At 44.7% G+C, this 17463-nt stretch overlaps 1 protein-coding gene across 1 annotated transcript in view; it reads right to left on the reverse strand.

The window, feature by feature from the left end:
* Window positions 1-1957: 1957 nt before the first annotated feature.
* The window catches only part of LOC122556516 (uncharacterized threonine-rich GPI-anchored glycoprotein PJ4664.02-like), a 138875-nt gene continuing 123369 nt past the window's right edge, over window positions 1958-17463 (reverse strand). The window contains exon 9 of the mRNA XM_043703248.1: window positions 1958-2359. Coding sequence (XP_043559183.1) covers window positions 2135-2359 — 225 coding nt within the window. The 3' untranslated portion in view covers window positions 1958-2134. The remainder of the gene's footprint in view (window positions 2360-17463) is intronic.

Here is a 17463-nt window from a genome sequence, read left to right on the forward strand (position 1 = left end):
GTTTCATATCCTGTTTGTGTACTCTGCCAATTAGGGGCAGAGGCTGAGTGGGCTGGACCACTGATGATGTTTAATTGACATTTTTCTTAAGATTCACTCATGGGACATGAGCCAGCACTTATTGCCCGTCCCTAGTTGCCCCTTGTGAAGGTGGGGGTGAGCTGCCTTCTTGACCCGCTGCAGTCCATGTGCTGTAGGGTGACCCACAATGCCCTGAGGGAGGGATTTCCAGGATTCTGACCCAGCGACAGTGAAGGAACAGCAATATATTTCCAAGATGAGGAGTAGCTTGGAGAGAAATTTGCAGGGGGCGCTGTTCCCATGTATCTGCTACCCTTGTCCTTCAAGATGGAAATGGCTGTAAGTTTGGAAGATACTGTCTAAGGAGCTTTGGTGAATTTCTGCAGTGCTACTGAAGAGTGCCCATTTTATATTTGAGCCAAAGCAACAATTTTCATTTTGGGCAGAGGCAGATGCAAATGTTTTCTGTTATTTTAAATTGGATCACTGACTTTAAAATGAATTGATGAATTTGCTTTTGAAATACATGTTGTAGAGACTATCCAATGTTATGTACTGCAGTGTGTGGCTGTATTAGGCACGTCATGGTTTGCTTGATCAGGAGGAGACAAATTGAAGCCCAATGTCACTCCAGTCTCAATGCAAATTCTCATTGTTGACAAACTGCTTTCCAGCTAAACAATTATTTAATTTGTTTATTATTCAGTTCTGAAGAAAAGCCACACTTGACTCAAAACATTAACGCTGTTTCTCTCCTCAGATGCTGTCAGAGTTGCTGAGTTTCTCAAGCATTTTCTCTGTTCGTTTCAATTTTCCAGCATCCATAGCATTTTGATTTTATGAAAGGAATTTAAATTACTTGCAGTTATCTGCAGACTACAGTGACCTTTAAAGAATAATCAATGAAATTATTCAAGCTAAGCCACCGAGTTCCAGCTGCTAGCTAATTCTTTTGCAAGGACAGATGTAAGAGAGGGGTCGGCACATAGGGACACATTGTAAACTGCACCAAGGTTATAATGCAAGCAGCCTTTTGAATAGTTGACTTGGTGCTAATTTTTAACAGAAAAGTTTTAATGTACCATTGAGCATTGTAGCATGAGGTTATTTACCAATTACTGTGCCTATGAAATATTTTTGTTGATTTGGCAACAAACATTTATGATATGTAAAAATATTTCATAATACGAGTTTGTTAGTATGTGACTTGTTTCTTATGCGTGATTGGTCAAACAATATCTTCTGAGTGTTTACAACTGTTTCCAGTTCTTATTTTCAAAAAAACATTTACAGCAGTTGATAAGTTACAAGTGTTACAGCTGTAACAGGCATAATAATATCCATGACTCTGGTAAGTCTGGAGAATACCTATATAGTGTCCATTCCAGTGTTACTCAGTATAATTTCTCTTTAATGTGGAAATGCTACGAAGATTCTGCATATGATAAGTGCCATAGCACATTTTAATGGAAAATGTTAACACAATGCATTTTATGTATACAACCTTCAACAGCTCAGTAAAACTTGTTACGTGGTCCTCCAGCCCATGTAATTGTCCACCCTGGTTTAGTCGTGCGATCCTGAAAGGGGTGTAGTACTCTGTATGCACTACTTTCGAACTGTGTTAGATAAGACTGGGTGAAAGTGAGAACTGCAGATGCTGGAGATCAGAGTCCAGATTAGAGTGGTGCTGGAAAAGCACAGCAGGTCAGGCAGCATCTGTGGAGCTGCTGTGCTTTTCCAGCACCACTCTAATCTAGATTTCGATATGACTGGGTCTTACCATACTGTGGTGTTAGACAACATACTTTAAAACACATTTTGAAAAAGTATGTTTAAAATACTTATTTTATGGAAAAGCTGAATTTAACAAAAGGTGAATATTTTCAGCACTAAATTACTTTCAAAACATAAAATCTGCCTCTGAACTAAGAAATAGAGATAATGAAAAACAAATTTATTTAGAATCAATGATTTTGGTAAAATGCAAATAATATGGACAAACTAGAAACATCTTAGTAATCATTTCAAAGGAACACCTTCTCCACAATGGCCAGCTTTTCAAACTTATTTTTATGTCTTTTGTAACTGGGTCAGAACTTTGAGAAGTAAATCAGTTGATTCGTTCAGATTCCCTGCAGTCACTCAGCTTGCATTGACACGAAACTGGTTCAATAATTGTGTAGATGGTGGTGCTGCCATCATCACAGCTCAAGGTGACATTGGTAAATTTGGTATTATTCGGCACACAGTAGCCACACTCAACTATCTTGCGGTCCATGTCTGGATTGTTCTGTGTGATTGGGGAACACCTGTCTTCACACACAGTGACATTAACCTGTGAATGTGAGCAACAATCAAACTTAGAGGCTGAATCTCTAAAATAGTTTGGATTCTGAAACAAGAGTGTGCATGCGCCCATATCTGCTTTTCAGGCAGTGGAAATGCTTTTAAAACGTTTATCTAGGTGTGCAAGTGCACATAAATGTTTTTACATTATCTTTCGACAGAACAGAGACAACAAGCAACATACAACATAGTTTTAGCCTGTGTTCAGAATTTTTGATTGTTAAAATAACATCGAGCTAAAAGAGTTGTTAAGATTTAAATTTAAGCAATGTACAATGTATGCCCTTTTAGAGTAGAAGGAGTTTAAAAGAAAGAACTCACTGACTCTACAAATAAAGGTTGAGAGGTGACTTAATTGAGACATATGAGAAAATCAGAGGTTTACATAGGATGGACAGTGAGAATCTTTCTCCTCAGGTGGTGACGGCTAGCACAAGGGGACATAGCTGTAAATTGAGGGGTGATAGATATTGGACAGATGTCAGAGGTAGTTTCTCTACTCAGAGTAGTGGGGGTGTGGAACAGCCTGCCTGCAACAGTAGTAGACTTGCTAACATTAAGCGCATTTTAATGGTAATTGGATAGATATAGGGATATAAATGGTATAGTGTAAGTTATTGGGCTTCAGATTGGTTTCACAGGACAGTGCAACATCGAGGGCCGAAGGGCCTGTACTGTGCTGTAATGGTCTATGGTCTATGGTCTAAGAGGATATTATACTTTTATGATAGAGAGTGAAGAAATGTGAAAAGCTTGCTTTAGTTCTTGGAAAGGCAATGGCACATTGATATTGGTAATGGTAACGGTAATGCTAGTGCTATTGGTAGTGGTATTGGTAATGGTATTGATATTTGTAGTGGTAATGGCAGTGGCAATGATATTGTTATTGGTAATGGTATTGATATTAGTATTGGCAATGGTAATGGTAATGATATTGGTAATGGTAATGGTAATTGTAATGGTAATAACAAAGAACAGCCAGGGAATTCCGAGAAGCATGGCACTCATCCACAAACTCCATCAACAAACACATCGACCTGGACCCAATATACCGGCCACTACAGCGGACAGCTGAAACTGACAACCGGAAGCGGCAGGGACAGGCCACTATAAATGCCGGAAGAAATACCACAGAAGCGCTTCACAGGAGGCTCACATGCACTGAGGATGTCACCTAGACAGGGGACGAAACGTCTGCAACAAAAACTTCCAGCTCGGCGAACAGAACCACAGTAATGGTAATGACATTGGTAATGGTAATGGTATTAGTGTAATTAGTGTTTTTGGAACCTTGGGTTCAAATCCACTGGAGTATTTGAGGGAATTTAAATTGAGGCCTGCATTGGAGTGCTGCCTTGTTGCATTAGAGTGTAAGTGGAGTTTAGTGAAAGAGGGAGGAGGTGTTGAGTCCCTTCTTTTCTCTCATTGGTGAATACTTTTGCTCTTTATAATAAAAATAAGGTCTTAGGTAATTTGGAGCATAAGGGGAAAGATTGACCTTAAGGAATCCTGAGAGCACAGAGTACCAGAGGGTCAGAGAATGAGCAAAGCTGACAAGGAGCAGCTGAGCAGAGTAGCAGGAAAACTTTCAGAGGACCAGCCCAGCATTACCTGAACTCAGCCTGGAGACAGTGACACAGGACAAATGGAAGCTGCTGATTGGGTGAGTACAAACGATGAATATTTGCCCTAATGTTATTGCTTACAGTTTACAAAGTCTTTATTTTGTGGTTAATAGTTTGTAAGATTCTGTTTTAGCAAGATCGAGGGAAGAGGGCCCTAAAGTAATTGATACTACTTGATTTTAGAGCAAGTCATGGCAAATGAGCTGAAAACTGTGGTGTGCTCCTCCTACTCTGTGTGAGAAGCCTGTGGCATGTTTTCATATCTGGCACCAGCACGTGTGCAGTAAGTGTCTCCAGCCGTGGGTCCTGAAAACCCAACATTTCAGAGCTGGAGTGATGACTGGGAACCCACCGGGAGCATCCACAAAGCTGAGAGAATCATTGATAGCACATATTGAAAAGTGGTCACACTGTAGACTCAGACAGAAAGGGAATGAGTGACCATCAGGCAGAATAAGAGGATTAGGCAGGAACCCCCTGTGGCGATTCCCCTGCTAAACGGATACGCCATGTTAGATACTGTTGGGGAGAATTTCTCTCCATGGAAACCAGGAGCAGCCAAATGTGTTGCACCACAGTTAGCTCTGCTGTACAGGAGAGGGGAGAAACTGCATGACTGCAATACTTACAGGAGATTCAGTTGTGAGAGGGACAGCCAGGCTTTCTGTGGCCACAGATGAGACTCCAGGATGGTATGTTGCCTCCCCAGTGATAGGGTTAAGGAGGTCACAGAGCGTCGACAGGACGTTCTGGAGGGGAGGGTGGACAGCCAGTGGTCATGATACCCACTGGTACCACCAACATGGCTTTAAAAAATGGGATGAGGTCCTTAAAGCTGAATATGGGATGGTAGAAAGCAAGCTGAAAAGTAGGACATCAAAAGGTAGGGATCGCGGGATTACTACCAGTGCCAAGTGCTAGTCAGAATAGAAATAGCAGGATACAGTATATCAGTTGAATAAGTGACTGGAAAACTGGTGTAAAACTGGTGGGCAGCACGGTGGCTTAGTGGTTAGCACTGCTGCCTCACAGCGCCAGAGACCCGGGTTCAATTACCACCTCAGGCGACTGTGTGGAGTTTGCACATTCTCCCCGTGTCTGCGTGGGTTTCCTCTGGGTGCTCCGGTTTCCTCCCACAATCCAAAACTGTGCAGGTCAGGTGAAATGGCCATGCTAAATTGCCCGTAGTGTTAGGTGCAGGGGTAAATGTAGGGGAATGGGTCTGGGTGGGTTGCGCTTCGGCGGGTCGGTGTGGACTTGGGCTGAAGGGCCTGTTTCCACACTGTAAGTAATCTAATCTAGTCTAATCTAAAGGGGAAGGTTTCAGATTCCCAGGACATTGGGAGGTGGGATACATAATAATAATCATAGAACCCTACAGTGTGGAAGCAGGCCATTCAGCCCACTGAGTCTGCACTGACCCTTCGAAGAGCCCCCCACCCAGATCCTGTAACCCCACATTTCCCATCGCTAATCCACCTTGTCTCCCCATCCTGGGAAAAGTGGGGCCAGACCATACTGGACTATTTACACCTGGGCAGGAGCAGGACTGATATTCTCAGGGGAGCTCTATGTAGTATGGTTGCTGCAATTAGAATGGCAGGAGGCTGGGAATGTTAGCGCGGTGACAAGGGAAAGAGAAACAAGAACAGTAATTAAAAACAAAACAGTAACATGCAAAATCGGTAAACAGGGTTATCAAGGACAAGAGACAAATAGGGTTAAACAGAAGACAAAACATCTGCAAATCAACTTCCCAGTTCAGCAAACATACCCATAACCATGGGGGAGACAAATAGGGCCATGGTACATTGGAAAATTAGGATGAAATTTACTATTTACTTACAATCTATTTACAATCTGTATAAACTTTCTGAAGGGAGGGACAGAGTGTAATGTACTAAAGTTTGCAGATGATAAACAAGGTGGGGTGTCAGGCTGTGATGAGGAGATAAAAAGTTTAAAGATGGATATTGATAGGTTGGGAGAATGGACCAGAATCTGCCAGATGGAGTTTAATCTCGGTAAGTGTGAGGGAAAAATTAAAGGCAAATTATTATTTAAATGGGAAGCAGTTTCAAAATACGTTAGTGCAGAGGGATCTGGGTGTCTCTGTGCATGAATCACAGAAAGTGGGTGTGCAGAGAGGTGCAGCATATAATAAGAAAGGCAAATGGAATCTAGACATTTAATGCAAAAGGACTGGATTATGAAAGTGAAGAAGTGTTGTTCCAATTGTGTACAGTGTTGGTGAGACCCACACCTGGAGTATTGGGTCCAGTCATTGTCTCCTCACCTGAGGAAGGATGTGGTGGCACTGGAGACAGTTCAGGGAGGGTCACCAGGTTGGTCCCAGGGATGAAAGGGCTGTCATATGAGGAGCGGTTCAATAGCTTGGGCTTGTACTCACTGGAGTTCAGCAGAATGAGGGGATGGATCTGATTGAGGGATTTAAAATGCTGAAGGGGATTGATAAGGTGGTCATTGAACAGATGCTCCCTCTTGTGGGACAGTATTAAACAAGAGGTCATATATACAGAGTGAGAGAAGGTAGGTCCACAATTACTTCGCTCAGCGGAATCTGTGGAACTCACTGCCCCAGAGTACAGTGGGGGCAGAATCGATCAATCGATTCAAGAAAGAAATAGATACGTTTTGATGAAAAGCAGGATGAAGGATTCTGGGTAGCAGGCAGGGAAGTGGGGTTGAGACTAAGATAAGATTAGCCATGATCATGTTAATGGTCAAAAAGTTGGAGGGTCCCAAGATGGGAGATGAGGCGTTCTTCCTCCAGTCATCAGGTGGCTAGGATTTGGTGGTGGAGGAGGCCACAGACTTGCATGTCCCTTGGAGGATTGGGAGGGGGAGTTGAAGTGATTGGCCTAGGGCGGTGGGATTCTTTAGTGCATGTGACCCCAGAGATGTTCTAAACAGATGCACTAAACAACCACACCACCCTGCGGCTGATCATCAAAGTCCGTGGCCTCCTCCATCGCCAAATCCTAGCCACCTGACAACTGGAGGAAGAACACAATATCTTCCACTTTGGGACCCTCCAACTACATGGGATCAATGCCAATTTCACCAGTTTCCTCATCTGCTCTGCCCCCACCTTATCCCAGAGCCAACCCTCCAACTTGGCACTGCCCCCTTGAACTGTCGCACCTGTCCGTCTCTCTGCTCTACCTCTCTGCTCCACCCTCTGCTCCGACCTATCACCATAACTCCCCCCCCTCACATTCATCTACCTACCACATTCCTAGCTGTAGGACTACTACCTTCCTCCCAGCCCTAACCCCCCCCTCCCCACCATCTATCTCTCAGCCCCCTTGGGGCCCCCCACATTCCTGATGAAGAACTTATGCTCGAAATGTTGACTCTCCTGTTCCTCGGATGCTGTCTGACCAGCTGTGCTTTTCCAACACCACACTTTTTGACTGTGATCTCCAGCACCTGCAATCCTCACTTGCTCATCCTTCATGTTAAATGATGTGGAGATGCCAGTGTTGGACTGGGGTGGACTAAGTTAAAAATCACACAACTTACATTAGTACTTCCAAATAAATCTGTTGGACTCTGGCGTTGTGACATTTTTAGCAATGTTAAACGGTAAAGCGGGCTCCAAAGGCTGAACTGCCCACTCCCACTCCTAATCCCTGTGTTCTTATGAAATTAGGTCTGTGAATGCACAAAGCATTTGGAAAAAGGTAGACAAACGGACAAAGCAAATCGAGATGAATAGATATGACCTCATGGCCATTATGGACCCATGGTTACAAGAGATCAAAACAGGGTCCGTAATATTCAAAAAACATTCGACCTTTTAGAAAGAAGAAGAAGTGTAGAGGTAGCACTGTAAATAAGAAATAAACTGAGGGCATTTGTGAGAAACGATCTGAGCTGGGATGATGTTGAGGGGATTTGTGGAGGTAAGAAACAGCAAGTGAAAGAAGACATTGGTATGAGGAGTGAATAGCCCCCCTACAGTAGCTGCACTGTACGTAAGGTTATAAATCACCAAATATTAAGTGTATGTAAAAAGAATAGAGCAATAATTATGGGTGACTTTAATCTACATGTTGATTTTGTCAAGCAAATTGGAAAGGGCAGCTGTTCCAATGAGCTGACAGAATGCATCAGGGATTGCTTCCTAGAGCAAAATATCATGGGGCAGCTGATCCTGGATCTGCTATTGGGTAATGAGACAAGTTTAATAAATGACTTCAGAGTAAATATCCCCTGTGAAGTAGTGATCATAACATGGCACAATTTCGTATTCAGTTTGAGTATAAGAAAATTACTTCGGAAACAACTGTGGTTAACTTCAATAAAAGGGAATCACAATGAAATGAGGTCAGAGTCAACTACAGTGGTCTGGCCAGAAGGATTTGTAAGAAAGACAGTAAACCAGCAGAGGCAGATATTTAAGGAGGTCATTGATGATTCGCAGTAAAAATATCTCCCAGTAAGGAGGAAAAATTCTAAGAGGGGAATAAACCAACCACAACTAAGCAAGGCTGTTAAGGAGATTACTAAGTTGAAAGAAAATGCATATAAGGAGACAAAATTCACTGATTGCCCTGAAAACTGGATAAATTTAGAATGCAGCAAAGGAGGAATAAAAGGATAAAAAAGATGGAAAAAATAAACTACATGGGAAAGCTCATGAGGAATACGTATACAGACAATAAAAACTTTGTTGAATATGTATATAAAAGAAGAGATAGGTCAAAGTGAAACTAGGCCCCTTAGAAAATGAATCTGAGAAGATGTTTATGGGGAACAAGGAAATGGCAGAAGAGTTAAACAGATATTTTGTACATTTTAAGGTGTAAGATACTTTGAACATTCCATTAAAAATAAAGAATATGGAGGAGGAATTAGGAACTATTATCATTACGAGGGAAATAGTATTAGACAGGAGAAAGTGAGGACTGCAGATGCTAGAGATCAGAATCGAGAGTGGAGTGCTGAAAAAACACAGCAGGCCAAGCAAAAGCCCTTCCTCAGGAACCTTCATCAGCAGTAATAGACAAACAAATGTGGTGAAAGGCAGTTAAGGCAGATGACACCAAAATTAGAGGTACTGTGGACAGCGAAGAAGGTTATCTCAGAGTACAACAGGATCTTGATCAGATGGGCTGATGGGCCGACGAGTGGCAGATGGAGTTTAATTCAGATAAATGTGAGGTGCAGCATTTCGGAAAAGCACAGCACGGCAGGACTTATATACTTAATGGTAAAGTCCTAGGGAGTGTTGCTGAACAAAAAGACCTTGGAGTGCAGGTTCATAGCTCCTTGAAAGTGGAGTTGCAGGCAGATAGGATAGTGAAGAAGGCGTTTGGTATGCTTTCCTTTATTGGTCAGAGTATTGAGTACAGGAGTTGGGAGGTCATGTTGTGGCTGTACAGGACATTGGTTTGGCCACTGTTGGAAAATTGCGTGCAATTCTGGTCTCCTTCCTATAGGAAAGATGTTGTGAAACCTGAAAGGGTTCAGAAAAGTATGTTACAAGGATGTTGCCAGGGTTGGAGGATTTGAGCTATAGGGAGAGGTTGAATAAGCTGAGGTTATTTCCCCCAGAGCATCAGAGGCTGAAGGGTGACCTTATAGAGGTTTATAAAATCATGAGGAGCATGGATAGGGTAAATAGACAAGGTCTTTTCCCTGGGGTGGAGGAGTCCAGAACTAGAGGGCATAGCTTTATGCTGAGAGGTGAAACATTTAAAGGGACCTAAGGGCAACATTTTCACACAGAAGGTGGTGCGTTTATGAGATCATAAGACCATAAGACATAGGAGCAGAAATTAGGCCGTCCAGCCCATCAAGTCTGCTCCACCATTTAATCAGGCTGATAAGTTTATCAACCCCATTCACCCACTTTCTCCCTTGATGCTCAAGAAACTATCTATCTCCATCTTAAATATACTCAATGACCCGGTTTCCACAGCCTTCTGTTGCAATGAATTCCATAGATTCACCATTCTCTGGCTCAGAAAGGTTCTCCCTATCCCCATTCTAAAGGGTCTTCCCTTTACTGTCTGGCTTTGCCCTCGGGTCCTAGCCTCTCCTACCAATGGAAATATCTTCCCAACATCTACTCTGTCCAGGCCATTCAGTATTCATGAGTTTTGAGAAGATTTGTAGCTCAGGTTGAGGTTTTGGATATGGTTTGCTCGCTGAGCTGAAAGGTTCATTTCCAGACGTTTTGTTACCTTACTCAGTAACATTTTCAGTGGACCTTATGTGAAGCATTGCTGAAAATTTCTGCTTTCTATTTATATGTTTGGGTTTCTTTGGGTTGGTGATGTCATTCCCTGTGGTGATGTTATTCCCTGTGATGAAGTCACTTCCTGTTCCTTTTCTCAGGGGATGGTAGATGGGGTCTAACTCGATGTGTTTGTTGATAGAGTTCCGGTTGAAATGCCATGCTTTGAGGAATTCTTGTGCATGTCTCTGTTTGGCTTGTGCTAGGATGGATGTGTTGTCCCAGTCAAAGTGGTGTCCTTCCTCGTCCGTATGTGAGGATACTAGTGAGAGAGGGTCATGTCTTTTTGTGGCTAGTTGGTGTTCATGTATCCTGGTGGCTAGGTTTCTGCCTGTTTGTCCAATGTAGTGTTTGTTACAGTCCTTGCTCGGTATTTTGTAAATGACATTAGTTTTGCTTGTTGTCTGTATAGGGTCTTTCAAATTCACTAGCTGCTGTTTTAGTGTGTTGGTGGGTTTGTGGGTTACCATGATGCCAAGGGGTCTGAGTAGTCTGGCAGTCATTTCTGAGATGTCTTTGATGTAGGGGAGAGTGGCTAGGGCTTCTGGACGTATTTTGTCTGCTTGTTTGAGTTTGTTGCTGAGAAATCGGCGGACTGTGTTCATTCAGTATTCTGGGTGACACAGTGGCACAGTGGTTAGCACTACTGCCTCATAGCGCCAGAGACCTGGGTTCAATTCCCGCCTGGCAACTGTCTGTGTGGAGTTTGCACATTTTCCCCATGTCTGCGCGGGTTTCCTTCGGGTGCTCCTGTTTCCTCCCACAGTCCAAAACTGTGCAGGAATTGGCCATGCTAAATTGCCCGTAGTGTTAGGTGTAGGGGAGTGGGTTTGGGTGGGTTGCTCTTCAGAGAGTCGGTGTGGATTTGTTGGGCCAAAGGGCCTGTTTCCACACTGTAAGTAATCTAATCTGTAAGTTTCAATTAGATCCCCCCTAATCCTTCTCAACTCCATCGAGTATAAACCCAGAATCCTCAAACGTTCCTCATATGTTAAGCTTTTCATTCCTGGGACCATTCTCGTGAACCTCCAGTGAACACGCTCCAGGGCCAATATATCTTTCCTGCGGTATGAGGCCCAAAACTGCACACAATTCTCCAAATATAGTCAGACTGGAGCCATACAGAGCCTCAGAAGTACATCCCTTTTTCTATATTCAAGTCTCCAGAAATAACTGCCATCATTGCATTTGCTTTCCTAACTATGGACTCAACCTGCAAGTTTATCTTGACAGAATCCTTGCACTTTGGAGTTCTGAATTTTCTCCCTATTTACAAAATAACCCATGCCTCTATTCCTACTACCAAAGTGCATGACCTCACACTTTCCCACGTTGTACTCCATCTGCCAGTTCTTTGCCTACTCTCCTAATCTGTCCAAATCCTTCTGCAGCCCCCCTGCCTCCTCAATGCTACCTGTCCCTCTACCTATCTTTGTATCATATGCAAAGTTAGCCAGAATGCCCTCAGTCCCTTCATCTAGATCGTTAATGTATAAAGTGAAATGTTGTGGCCCCAACACTGAGCCTTACGGAACACCACTTGTCACCGGCTGCCATCCTAGGAAAAACTGTTTTATCCCCCATCTCTGCTTTCTGCCAGACAGCCCAGCTTCTATCCATGCTAGCACCTTGCCTCTAACACCATAGGCCCTTATCTTACTCAGAAGCCTTCTGTGCGGCACCTTGTCAAAGGCCTTCTTGAAGTCCAGGGCGATAAATCCATTGGCTCTCCTTGGTCTAACCTGCTTGTTACTTCCTCAAAGAATTCCAGCAGATTTGTCAGGCATGACCTCCCCTTGATGAAACCATGCTGACTTTGCCCTATTTTACCACAAACGTCCAAGTATTCAGAAATCCCATCCTTCAAAATGGATTCCAGGATCTTACCCATGATTGAGGTTAGACTCACAATTGGTGTGTTACCTCCTAGGTGCTAGGGTTCATGATGTTCCAGATCATGTTTCCGGGATCCTTGAGGGGGAGGGGAAAGGGGTGCAGCACCAAGTCAGGGTCCACATAGGCACCAACGACATCGGTAGGAAGAAAGGTGGCAATCTAAGGCAGGATTTCAGGGAGCTAGGGTGGAAGCTTACAGCTCGAACAAACAGAGTTGTTATCTCTGGTTTGTTGCCCGTGCCACATGCTGGTGAAGCGAGGAACAGGGAGAGAGCGGAGCTGAACATGTGGCTGTAGGCTAGTGCAGGAGGGAAAGTTTTGGACTCTTGGATAGTTGGAGCTTTTTCTGGGGAAGATGGGACCTCTACACACAGGATGGTCTTCACTTGAACCAGAGGGGTACCAAATCCCGGGGGGGGGGACATTTGCTAATGCCTTTCGGGGGGGGGGCGTTAAACTAATGTAGCAGGGGGATGGGAACCTGAATTGTAGTGTACAGGAGGGTAGTGAGGTCAGGGATGGGTTTACAAGGTCGCAAGAGGGCAATGACAACCAGCATGTTGGTTTGAAATGTGTGTACTTCAATACCAGGAGCATCAGAATAAGGCGGGTGAACTTGCAGCATGGGTTGGTACCTGGGATTTTGATGTTGTGATCATTTCAGAGACATGGCTAGAGGAGGGACAGGAATACAGGTTCCGGGATTTGGATGCTTCAGTAAAAACAGAGAAGATGGTAAAACAGGGGGAGGTGTGGCGTTGTTAATCAGGAGTAATATTACAGCAGCTGAGATAACGTTTGAGGACTCATCCAGTGAGGTAGTTTGGGCTGAGGTTAGAAACAGGAAAGGAGAGGTCACCCTGTTAGGAGTTTTCTACAGGCCTCCGAATAGTTTCAGGGATGTGGACAAGAAAATAGCAAAGATGATTCTCAATAGGAACGAGAGTAACAGGGTAATTGTTATGGGGGTCTTTAACTTCCCCAGTATTGACTGGGAATACTACAGTTCAAATAGTTTAGATGGATCAGTTTTTGTTTAATGCGTGCAGGAGGGTTTTCTGACACTGTATGCAGACAGGACAACAGGGGGTGATGCCATATTAGATTTGGTACTGGGGGATGAATCCGGCTAGGTGTTAGATTTGGAAGTAGGTGAGCACTTTGGCAATAGTTTAAAGCCCTGTCTACCACCCTAGTCATGTGATTCGCTAGGCCTCTAGTCCCAGCATTGTTCAGATGAAGACCGTTCCATCGGAACAGCTCCCTCCTTCCCCAGTACTTGTATCAATGTGCCATGCATTCAAACCCATTTCTCCCACACCAATCTTTGAGCCATGCATTTATCTGATCAATCTCATTGACCCTGTACCAATTAGCTCATGGCTTAGGAATGAGGTGCCAGAGGAAGTGGTGGAGGCTGGTACAATTGAAACATTTAAAAGGCATCTGGATGGGTATATGAATAGGAAGGGTTTAGAGGGATATGAGCTGGGTGCTGGTAAATGGGCTTAGATTAGGTTAGGATATCTGATTGGGATGGCTGAGTTGGAAGGTCTCTTTCTGTGCCGTACATCTCTATGACTCAATGACTCTGTGACGGTAAGTCCACTGCCCTGATGTCTTGCACCCCAGAATCCTAATAGAGGTAGCTACAGAGATCATAGATGCATTGGTTATAGTTTTCCAAAGTTCTTTGGATTTTGGAGAAGTACTGGAGGATTGGGCTAGTACAATTGCAACATTTAATAGGAAGGGTTTGGAGGCATATGGGCTGGGTGCTGGTAGGTGGGACTAGATTGAGTTGGGTTATCTGGTCTGCATGGACAAGTTGGACCTCTATGACTCTATGATTGGGAAACTGCTAATGTGACACCCCTATTCAATAAAGGAGGGAGGCAAAAAGTGCGTAAATACAGGCGTTTTACGCCTGTTGTTGCAAAAAGACTGGCATCATTTATTAAGGATCTGTTAACAGTACAATTGGACAATCATTATCTAAGCAAGCAGGGTCCGCATGGCTCCATGAAAGGGAAATCATGTATGACTAAATAATTAAAATTTTTGGGGTACATCTCAATCTGAGTCGATAGAGGGGGAAACCAGTAGATGTGTTGTATTTGGACTTCCGGAAGGTGTTTGGCAAGGTACCTCACAAAAGGTGAAGTCATAAGAGCCCATGATGTTTGAGACAGTATATTGGTATGCATTGAGAATTGGTTAATGGATAGGAAATAGTAAGTGGTGGTTAAGGTGTTCTTTTTCAAGTTGGCAACCTCTAACCAATGTGGGGTTCCACAAGAATCAGTGCTGGAACCACATAGTTATTAAGTTTGCAGGTGGCACCAAATTTGAAGGGGTAGTGGACACCAAAGAAGGCTACCTCAGATTACCATGGGATCTTGACCAGATGGGCCAATGGGCTGAGAAGTGGCAGATGGAGTTTAATTCAGATAAATGCAAGGTGCTGCATTTTAGGAAAGCAAATCTTAGCAGGACTTATACACTTAATGGTACGGTCCGAGGGAGTGTTGCTGGACAAAGAGACCTTGGAGTGCATAGCTCCTTGAAAATGGAGTCGCAGGTAGATAGGATAGTGAATAAGGTGTTTGGTATGCTTTCCTTTATTGGTCAGAGTATTGAGTGGGCGGCACGGTGGCACAGTGGTTAGCACTGCTGCCTCACAGCGCCAGAGACCCGGGTTCAATTCCTCAGGCGACTGACTGTGTAGAGTTTGCACGTTCTCCCTGTGTCTGCGTGGGTTTCCTTCGGGTGCTCCGGTTTCCTCCCACAGTCCAAAAATGTGCAGATTAGGTGAATTGGCCATGCTAAATTGCCCGTAGTGTTAGGTTAGGGGTAAATGTAGGGGTATGGATGGGTTACGCTTCGGCGGGTCGGTGTGGACTTGTTGGGCCGAAGGGCCTGTTTCCACACTATAATGTAATCTAATCTAATTCTCAGTACAAGAGTTGGGAGGTCATGTTATGGCTGTACAGGTCGTTGGTTAGGCCACTGTTGGAATATTGCGTGCAATTCTGGTCTCCTTCCTATTGGAAAGATGTTGTGAAACTTGAAAGGGTTCAGAAAAGACTTACAAGGATGTTGCCAGGGTTGGAGGATCTGAGCTACAGGGAGAGGCTGAACAGGCTGGGGCTGTTTTCCCTGGAGCGTCGAAGGCTGAGGGGTGACCTTGTAGAGGTTTATAAAATCATGAGGGGCATAGATAGGATAAATAGACAAAGTCTGTTCCCTGGGGTGAGGGAGTCCTGAACTAGAGGGCATAGGTTTAGGGTCAGAGGGGAAAGATATAAAAGAGACTGAAGGAGCAACTTTTTCATGCAGAGGGTGGTGCGTGTATGGAATGAGCTGCCAGAGGAAGTGGTAGAGGCTGGTACAATTACAGCATTTAAAAGGCATCTGGATCGGTATATGAATAGGAAGGGTTTAGAGGGATACGGGCTGACTGCTGGTTGGTCTGTCTGGCCAGCATGAATAAGTTGGACTGAAGGGTCTGTTTCTGTTCTGTACATCTCTATGACTCCAGGACTTTAATCACTTGGAGGCAGGAAAAAAAATACACTAACGCTAAATTTTCAGGCGACATGAAAATAGTTGGAAAGGCAACTTCAAAGTGGATACACATAGCTTACAGCGAGATAGATTAAGTAAGTGGGCAAAGAGTTGGCAAAGAAGTATGTTGTGGAAAAATGTGAAGTTGTTCATTTTGTAAGTGAGAATAAATGAACAGAATATTATTTAAATGTGAAAATCTGCATAAAACTACAACATAAAGGACTTGGGAAAGACTTGTTCAGAAAACACAGAAATTTCCTCCAAATCCAGGGGTTGGCCATGGGCACCTGGATGGGCCCCAGCTATATCTGCCTTTTTGTTGGCTATATCGAACAGTACCTACACAGGTGCTGTGCCCCAACTCTTCCTCCGTTACATCGATGACTGCATCGGTGCAGCTTCCTGCACCCAGGCTGAACCAGAACAGTTCATCAACTTTGTCCACAACTTCAAATTCAATTTTCCATCTTGGACAGCTCCCTCCCCTTTCTTAATCTCACCATTTCCACCTCCAGTGACAGTCTACACATGGACGTTTACTATAAACATATAGACTCCTGTAACTACCTGGACTACACCTCCTCCCACCCAGTATCTTGCAAGAACTCCATCCCATTCTCCCAGTTCCTCTGTCTCCATCGCATCTGCTCGGACAAGAAAATATTCCATTCCCAAGCATCCCAGATTCCACCTATTTTGAACCATGTGCTTTTTCTCCCTCTGTCATCCAGATAGCACTCCACTGCACCACCTCCACTCCCCCTCCACTGCTCTAAACCTCCTCCCTAAAATAAAGGGTCTCCCTTGTCCTCACCTACCATTCCACCCTCTGCATCCAACGCATCATCCTGAAACACTTCTGCCAACTTCAACTAGACCCAAGCACCAAGAACATCTTCCCCTCCCCACTCCTTTTTGCCTTCCATAAGGACCATTCACTTTGACAGTCCTTGGTTTGTGCCACTCTCCCCACCAATGCTCCCACCCCTGCACCCCCAGGTACCTTCCCCTGCAACTGGAAAAGATGCAAAACCTGCCGGCACACCCCCCCCCCCCCCCCCCCCCCCCCCCCCCCGCCCCCACCCCCCCCCCACCTCCATCCAGGGCCTCAAACAGTCCTTCCAGGTGAGACAGAGGTTCACCTGCCTCTCTTCCAACCTGGTTTACTGCTGACTACATCTGCAGGAAGTGCACCCAACTCCAGCTCCTCGAAAACCGCATGAGGGAACTGGAGCTGGAACTGGATGAACTTCGGATCATTTGGGAGGCAGAGGGGGTTATTGAGAAGAGTTACAGGGAGGTAGTCACTCCTTAGGTACAAGAAAAGGCAAATGGGTTACAGTCAGTGGATGGAAAGGGAACTGGTAGACAGTGCAGGGACCCCCTGTGGCCGTTCCCCTCAATAACAAGTATACCGTTTTGGATACTGTTGGGAGGGGGATGACTTACCAGGGGAAAGCAGTGGGGTACCGGGCTCTGGCACAGAGTCTGTCCCTGCTGCTCAGAAGGGAAGGGGGAAGAGGAGCAGAGCAGCAGTCACTGGGGACTCCATGGTTAGGGGGATGGATAGGAGGGTCTGTGGGGACGAGAGAGACTCACGGTTGGTGTGTTGCCTCCCAGGTGCCAGGGTCCGTGATGTCTCTGATCATATTTTTGGGATCCTTAAGGGGGAGGGGGAGCTGCCCCAAGTCGGGGTCCACATAGGCACCAATGACATAGGTAGGAAGAGAGATG

The sequence above is a fragment of the Chiloscyllium plagiosum genome, chromosome 2 (genome assembly GCF_004010195.1).
Source record: "Chiloscyllium plagiosum isolate BGI_BamShark_2017 chromosome 2, ASM401019v2, whole genome shotgun sequence".
Lineage (NCBI taxonomy): Eukaryota > Metazoa > Chordata > Chondrichthyes > Orectolobiformes > Hemiscylliidae > Chiloscyllium > Chiloscyllium plagiosum.